Source organism: Pezoporus wallicus, unplaced genomic scaffold (assembly GCF_028554395.1).
Source record: "Pezoporus wallicus isolate ANWC-B61680 ecotype Strahan unplaced genomic scaffold, APGP_CSIRO_Pwel_v1 contig_14481, whole genome shotgun sequence".
Taxonomy (NCBI): Eukaryota; Metazoa; Chordata; class Aves; order Psittaciformes; family Psittacidae; genus Pezoporus; species Pezoporus wallicus.
The window spans coordinates 1-8,820 of NW_026642197.1; the positions used below are offsets into that span (position 1 = coordinate 1).

At 63.2% G+C, this 8,820-nt stretch overlaps 1 protein-coding gene across 1 annotated transcript; it reads right to left on the bottom strand.

Annotated features, from left to right (window-relative positions):
• Positions 1-708: 708 nt before the first annotated feature.
• Positions 709-7,168, bottom strand: MCM7 (minichromosome maintenance complex component 7; the record flags this gene model as incomplete). Its single annotated transcript, XM_057428197.1, has 5 exons — positions 709-1,106; positions 1,889-1,972; positions 3,349-3,480; positions 4,849-4,963; positions 7,040-7,168. Coding segments are annotated over 5 exons (858 nt in total), but the record flags the coding sequence as incomplete, so codon positions are not given.
• Between the last annotated feature and the right edge of the window lie 1,652 nt (positions 7,169-8,820).

Genomic DNA, 8,820 nt, shown 5'->3' on the forward strand with positions numbered 1-8,820 from the left:
AGCCCCACACATCCACGACTCCAGCCCCACAGATCCATGGTTCCAGCCCCACACATCCATGACTCTAGCCCCACACATTTTGTGTCCAGCCCCATAGATCCATGGGTCCAGCCCCACACATTTTGTGTCCAGCCCCACACATCCACGACTCCAGCCCCATAGATCTATGGGTCCCAGCCCCACACATCCACGACTCCAGCCCCATAGTTCCATGACTCCAGCCCCATAGATCCACGACTCCAGCCCCATAGATCTATGACTCCAGCCCCACACATCGACGGCTCCAGCCCCACACATCCACGACTCCAGCCCCACAGATCCATGGTTCCAGCCCCACACATCCATGACTCTAGCCCCACACATTTTGTGTCCAGCCCCATAGATCCATGGGTCCAGCCCCATAGATCCATGGGTCCAGCCCCACACATCCACGACTCCAGCCCCACACATTTTGTGTCCAGCCCCACACATTTTGTGTCCAGCCCCATAGATCCATGGGTCCAGCCCCACACATCCACGACTCCAGCCCCATAGATCCATGGGTCCAGCCCCACACATCCACGACTCCAGCCCCATAGATCCATGGGTCCAGCCCCACACATCCCTAGCTCCCAGCCCCATAGATCCCTGGTTCCAGCCCCACACATTTTGTGTCCAGCCCCACACATTCCTAGCTCCCAGCCCCATAGATCCATGGGTCCCAGCCCCCTACCTGAGGTCCCTGCTCCTCCCGGGCCGGTCCCTCACCCCCCAGACGAGATCAAAGCGCGACCTCAGCGCCGGCTCCAGCCCCACGTTGCTCTCCGTGGGTCTCCGTGGGTCCCAGCGCCCCATAGGCGGGTTGGCGGCAGCCAATAGGGCGCAGCGCGCGTTGAGCCTGGCGGCCACGCCCGCTTTGGCCACCGAGAGGCGCTGTTGCTCCATGGCCTCGTAGAGCGCCGCCCGCTCCGGAACCGGAAGTTTATCGAGTTCGTCCAAGGCGCAGACGCCGCCGTCCGAGAGGACGAGGGCGCCCCCTTGCAGCGCGGAGGACCCCGTGAGCGGGTCCCGCAGAACGGAGGCCGTGAGGCCGCAACCGGAGGAACCGCGGGCGGAGGTCAGGGAGCCTGGGGGGAGGGGAGGGGAGAGAGGTTATTATGGGGTGGGGGAGGGGGAGATGTGGGGTGGAGGTCAGGGAGCCTGGGGGGAGGGGGAGAGGGGAGAGAGGTTATTATGGGGTGGGGGAGGGGGAGATGTGGGGTGGAGGTCAGGGAGCCTGGGGGGAGGGGAGAGAAAGGTTAGAGAGGGGGAGGGGTTATTATGGGGTGGGGGAGGGGGGGGTGGGGGGTGGAGGTCAGGGAGCCTGGGGGGAGGGGAGGGGAGAGAGGGGGGAGGGGTTATTATGGGGTGGGGGAGGGGGAGATGTGGGGTGGAGGTCAGGGAGCCTGGGGGGAGGGGAGAGAGGGGGAGGGGTTATTATGGGGTGGGGGAGGGGGGGGGGGGTGGAGGTCAGGGAGCCTGGGGGGAGGGGACGGGAGAGAGGGGGGTTGGGGGGGGGGAGGGGTGGGGGTGGGGGAGGGGGGGTGTGGGGTGGGTTATGGGGGATGTGGGGTGTATACGGGGGCTTATGGGGTGGATGTGCAGGGGGTGTGGGGGGATATGGGGGGATATAGGGGTCAGTGGGTCTCTATGGGGTCAATGGAGCTCTATGGGCTCTATGGGTCTCTATGGGTCTCTATGGGTCCCTATGGGTCTCTATGGGTTTCTATGGGTCTCTATGGGCTCTATAGGCTCTCCATCGGGCTCTATGGGTCTCTATGGGCTCTATGGGTCTCTATGGGTCTCTATGGGTCTCTATGGGTCTCTATGGGTCTCTATGGGTCTCTATGGGTCTCTATGGGGCTCTCACAGCGCGGCGCCAGGCGGTCGATGTAGGACAGGAGCTGGGACTTGGCCACGCCGGGGTCTCCCACGAGGCAAATGTTGATGTTCCCTATGGGGCAGAGCGCGTCGGACATCCCATAATAACCCATGGGTACCCCGAGCATCCCATAATAACCCATGGGTACCCCGAGCATCCCATAATAACCCATGGGTACCCCGAGCATCCCATAATAACCCATGGGTACCCCGAGCATCCCATAATAACCCATGGGTACCCCGAGCATCCCATAATAACCCATGGGTGCCCCCGAGCATCCCATAATAACCCATGGGTACCCCGAGCATCCCATAATAACCCATGGGTACCCCCAACCATCCCATAATAACCCATAACCCGCCCCATAGCCTGCCCCATATCCCACCCCATAACCCCACATCCTGCCCCATATCCCCCCCATAACCCCACATCCCGCCCCATATCGCCCCCCATAACCCCATTACCCCCCCCATATCCCCCCCCATAACCCCACATCCTGCCCCATATCCCCCCCATAACCCCATATCCCACCCCACATCCTGCCCCACATCCTGCCCCACATCCCGCCCATAACCCCATATCCCACCCCACATCCTGCACCACATCCCGCCCATAACCCCATATCCTGCCCCCATCCCGCCCCACATCCTGCCCCACATCCCGCCCCACATCCCGCCCCACATCCCGCCCCTGCCCCACATCCCGCCCATAACCCCACATCCCGCCCCACATCCCGCCCCACATCCCGCCCACCCCACATCCCCGCCCCACATCCCGCCCCACATCCCGCCCCACATCCCGCCCCACATCCCGCCCCACATCCTGCCCCACATCCCCCACATCCCGCCCCACATCCCGCCCCACATCCCGCCCCCCATCCCGCCCCACATCCCGCCCCACATCCTGCCCCACATCCTGCCCCACATCCCCCCCATAACCCCCCATCCCGCCCCACATCCTGCCCCACATCCCGCCCCACATCCCGCCCATAACCCACCCCACATCCCGCCCCACATCCCGCCCCACATCCCCGCCCCACATCCCTGCCCCACATCCCGCCCCACATCCTGCCCCACATCCCGCCCCACATCCCGCCCCACATCCCGCCCATAACCCCACATCCCGCCCCACATCCCGCCCCTCATCCTGCCCCACATCCCGCCCCACATCCTGCCCCACATCCCCCCCATAACCCCACATCCCGCCCCACATCCCGCCCCACATCCTTCCCCACATCCTGCCCCACATCCTGCCCCACATCCCACCCCACATCCCGCCCCACATCCCACCCCACATCCCACCCCCCATCCCGCCCCACATCCCGCCCCACATCCTGCCCCACATCCTGCCCCACATCCCGCCCATAACCCCACATCCCTCCCCACATCCCGCCCCACATCCCGCCCATAACCCCACATCCCGCCCCACATCCCGCCCCACATCCTCACCCCGGATGCGCAGCCCCTGCAGCTCCCTCTCCACGCCCCCCACGAGCAGCAGCAGCAGCGCCTTCTTCACGTCCTCGTACCCATAGATCTCGGGGGCGATGGAGCCCGCCAGCCGCTCGTACAGGTCCTCCCCTGCCCCACACACGAGGCCGCTATGGGGCTGGACCCAGAGATGGCGCCCCGGCGCTATGGGGCTGGCCGTTGACTCCCATTGTCCCCACTGACTCCCATTGACTGCCATAGATGGGTCCCGGTGCTAGGGGGCTGGCCCTAGAGACAGGGCCTGGCGCTATGGGGCTGGCCCCATAGATGGGTCCCAGTGCTATGGGGCTGGCCCTACAGATGGGTCCCAGTGCTATGGGGCTGGCCCTATAGGCAGGGCCCAGCGCTATGGGGCTGCCTCATAGATGGGTCCCGGCGCTATGGGGCTGCCCCATAGATGGGTTCCAGCGCTATGGGGCTGGCCATTGACTCGACTCCCATTGACTCCCATTGTCCCCACTGACTCCCATTGACTGCCATAGATGGGTCCCGGTGCTAGGGGGCTGGCCCTAGAGATAGGGCCTGGCGCTATGGGGCTGGCCCCATAGATGGGTCCCAGTGCTATGGGGCTGGCCCTACAGATGGGTCCCAGTGCTATGGGGCTGGCCCTACAGATGGGTCCCAGTGCTATGGGGCTCTATAGGCAGGGCCCAGCGCTACGGGGCTCCCGGCGCTATGGGGCTGCCCCATAGATGGGTTCCAGCGCTATGGGGCTGGCCATTGACTCGACTCCCATTGACTCCCATTGTCCCCACTGACTCCCATTGTCTGCCACAGATGGGCTCCAGCGCCATGGGGCTGCCCCATAGGGGGGTCGCGGCGCTATGGGGCTGCCCCATAGATGGGTTCCAGCACTATGGGACTGGCCATTGACTCGACTCCCATTGACTCCCATTGTCCCCACTGACTCCCATTGTCTGCCACAGACGGGCTCCAGCGCCATGGGGCTGCCCCATAGATGGGTCGCGGTGCTATGGGGCTGCCCCATAGATGGGTTCCAGCTCTCTGGGGCTGGCCATTGACTCGACTCCCATTGTCCCCACTGACTCCCATTGTCCCCACTGACTCCCATTGACTGCCACAGACGGGCTCCAGCGCCATGGGGCTGCCCCATAGATGGGTCCCGGCGCTATGGGGCTGCCCCATAGATTGGTTCCAGCACTATGGGACTGGCCATTGACTCGACTCCCATTGACTCCCATTGTCCCCACTGACTCCCATTGTCTGCCACAGATGGGCTCCAGCGCCATGGGGCTGCCCCATAGATGGGTCGCGGTGCTATGGGGCTGCCCCATAGATGGGTTCCAGCGCTATGGGGCTGGCCATTGACTCGACTCCCATTGACTCCCATTGTCCCCACTGACTCCCATTGACTGCCACAGATGGGCTCCAGCGCCATGGGGCTGCCCCATAGATGGGTCGCGGCGCTATGGGGCTGCCCCATAGGGGGCTCCTCACCCGTGAGCTGCTGCAGCTCCTCCTCGCTGAGGTCGCCGGCGCTCAGCTCCTCCTCCTCGCTCTTGTTCATCTTCAGCACCTCGTGCGCCTCCAGGTAGGGCTCGGAGAGGAGCCCCTATGGGGCAGGGGAAGGTTAGGGGGCGGGGGGGCCCGTGGGGTGTCTATGGGGCGGTGTCTATGGGGCAGTGTCTATGGGGCGGTGTCTATGGGGCGGTGTCTATGGGGCAGTGTCTATGGGTCAGTATCTATGGGGCGGTGTCTATGGGTCAGTATCTATGGGTCAGTGTCTATGGGGCGCTGTCCATGGGTCAGTGTCTATGGGGCAGTATCTATGGGGCAGTGTCTATGGGTCAGTATCTATGGGGCAGTGTCTATGGGGCGGTGTCTATGGGGCGGTGTCTATGGGGCGGTATCTATGGGGCAGTGTCTATGGGTCAGTATCTATGGGGCAGTGTCTATGGGGCGGTGTCTATGGGGCGGTGTCTATGGGGCGGTATCTATGGGGCAGTGTCTATGGGTCAGTATCTATGGGGCGGTGTCTATGGGTCAGTATCTATGGGTCAGTATCTATGGGGCAGTGTCTATGGGTCAGTGTCTATGGGTCAGTCTCTATGGGTCAGTATCTATGGGGTGCTATGGGGCGCTGTCCATGGGGCGGTGTCCGTGGGTCAGTGTCTATGGGTCAGTATCTATGGGGTGCTATGGGGCGCTGTCCATGGGGCGGTGTCCGTGGGTCAGTGTCTATGGGTCAGTATCTATGGGGCGCTGTCCGTGGGGCGCTGTCTATGGGTCAGTATCTATGGGGCGCTGTCCATGGGGCGCTGTCCATTGGGCGCTGTCCATGGGTCAGTATCTATGGGTCAGTATCTATGGGGCGCTATGGGGCGCTGTCCATGGGGCGCTGTCCATGGGGTGCTGTCTATGGGTCAGTGTCTATGGGTTGGTATCTATGGGTCAGTGTCTATGGGTCAGTGTCTATGGGTCGGTATCTATGGGTCAGTGTCTATGGGGCGCTGTCCATGGGGTGCTGTCTGTGGGTCAGTGTCTATGGGTCAGTGTCTATGGGTCGGTATCTATGGGGCGCTGTCCATGGGGCGGTGTCTATGGGTCAGTATCTATGGGTCAGTATCTATGGGGTGCTATGGGGCGCTGTCCATGGGGTGCTGTCCATGGGGCGCTGTCCATGGGGCGCTGTCTATGGGTCAGTGTCTATGGGGAGCTGTCTATGGGTATCTATGGGGCGCTATGGGGCGCTGTCCATGGGTCAGTATCTATGGGTCAGTATCTGTAGGTCAGTATCTATGGGGCACTATGGGGCGCTGTCCATGGGTCAGTATCTATGGGTCAGCATCTATGGGTCAGTATCTATGGGGCGCTATGGGGCGCTATGGGGCGCTGTCCGTGGGGCGCTGTCTATGGGTCAGTATCTATGGGTCAGTATCTATGGGTCAGTGTCTATGGGGCGCTATGGGGCGCTGTCCATGGGTCAGTATCTATGGGTCAGTATCTATGGGTCAGTGTCTATGGGGCGCTATAGGGCGCTGTCCATGGGTCAGTATCTATGGGTCAGTATCTATGGGTCAGTATCTATGGGGCGCTATGGGGCGCTGTCCATGGGTCAGTATCTATGGGTCAGTATCTGTGGGTCAGTGTCTATGGGGCGCTATGGGGCGCTATGGGGCGCTGTCCATGGGTCAGTATCTATGGGTCAGTATCTATGGGTCAGTATCTATGGGGCGCTATGGGGTGCTGTCCATGGGTCAGTATCTATGGGTCAGTATCTGTGGGTCAGTATCTATGGGGCGCTATGGGGCGCTATGGGGCGCTGTCCATGGGTCAGTATCTATGGGTCAGTATCTGTGGGTCAGTATCTATGGGGTGCTATGGGGCGCTATGGGGCGCTGTCCATGGGTCAGTACCTATGGGTCAGTATCTGTGGGTCAGTATCTATGGGTCAGTATCTGTGGGTCAGTATCTATGGGGCGCTATGGAGCGCTGTCCATGGGGCGCTGTCCATGGGGCGCTGTCTATGGGTATCTATGGGGCGCTATGGGGCGCTATGGGGCGCTGTCCATGGGTCAGTATCTATGGGTCGGTATCTATGGGGCGCTATGGGGCGCTATGGGGCGCTATGGGGCGCTGTCCGTGGGGCGCTGTCCGTGGGTCACTGACCTGCCCCCGGGCTGGAAGCCCCCTGCAGCAGGGGCAGGAAGACCCCGGTGACGCGGACGTGGTCCCCGGGCTGCGCCTGGCGCGTGGTGGCCCCGAGCGCGGCCACAGTGAGGGAGCGGGGGAGGTGCCCCACGGGAACCTGCTCGGTCTGGGGGGGAGGGGAGGGGTCAGTGGGGGGGGAGGGGGGGAAGGGGTGGGGGAAGGGGGGTTCAATGGGGTGGGGGAGGGGGGAAGGGGAGGGTTCAATGGGGGGAGGGGAGGGGTCAGTGGGGTGGGGGAGGGGGGGAAGGGGTGGGGGAGGGGGGATTCAATGGGGGGAAGGGAGGGGTCAGTGGGGTGGGGGAGGGGGTCAATGGGGGAGGGGGGGTCAATGGGGTGGGAGAGGGGGGGAAGGGGTGGGGGAGGGTTTAATGGGGGGGAGGGGAGGGTGTCAATGGGGTTGGGGGGGAGGGGGGTTCAATGGGGTGGGGGAGGGGGTCAATGGGGTGGGGTGGGGGAGGGGTCAATGGAGTATGGGGGGTTCAATGGGGCGGGGGTGGGGGAGGGGTCAATGGGGTGGGGGTGGGGGGTTTAATGGGGTGGGGGAGGGGGGGAAGGGGGTCAATGGGGTGGGGGAGGGGGACAGGCAGAAGGGGGTGGAGGTTGGGGAGGGGGTCAATGGGGAGGGGGGGAAGGGGGTGGGGGAGGGGGAACAACCGCCCACGCAGAGCCAACAGCACCAAAGCCAAACCCACACCTGCCCCACACCAAACCCCACTGCCCCATACCCTCCCCATAACTGCCCCATAGCCACCCCAACCCACCCCATAGCCGCCCTACAGGTTCCCCATAACCACCCCATAGCTGCCCCATAACCACCCCATAGCTGCCCCATAGCTGCCCCATAACCGCCCCATAACCACCCCATAACCGCCCCATAACCACCCCATAACCACCCCATAACCGCCCCATAACCGCCCCATAACCACCCCAAAACCACCCCATAACCACCCCATAGCCGCCCCATAGCCGCCCCATAGCTGCCCCATAACCGCCCCATAACCACCCCATAACCGCCCCATAACCACCCCATAACCGCCCCATAACCACCCCACAGCCACCCCATAACCGCCCCACAACCACCCAATAACCACCCCACAGCCACCCCATAACCACCCCATAACCACCCCATAACCACCCCACAGCCACCCCACAGCCGCCCCATAACCACCCCATAACCACCCCATAGCCACCCCACAGCCACCCCATAACCACCCCATAACCACCCCATAACCACCCCAAAACCACCCCATAACCACCCCATAACCACCCCATAGCCACCCCACAGCCACCCCATAACCACCCCATAACCGCCCCATAACCGCCCCATAACCACCCCAAAACCACCCCATAACCACCCCATAACCACCCCATAGCCACCCCATAACCACCCCATAGCTGCCCCATAACCGCCCCATATTCACCCCATAACCACCCCATAACCACCCCATAACCGCCCCCCAGCCACCCCATAGCTGCCCCATAGCTGCCCCACAACTGCCCCATAGCTGCCCCATAGCTGCCCCATAGCTGCCCCACAACTGCCCCATAGCTGCCCCATAGCTGCCCCATAGCCGCCCCACAACTGCCCCATAGCTGCCCCATAGCCGCCCCATAGCTGCCCCACAACTGCCCCATAGCTGCCCCATAGCCGCCCCATAGCTGCCCCACAGCTGCCCCATAGCTGCCCCACAACCGCCCCATAGCTGCCCCATAGCCGCCCCATAGCTGCCCCATAGCTGCCCCACAACCGCCCCATCC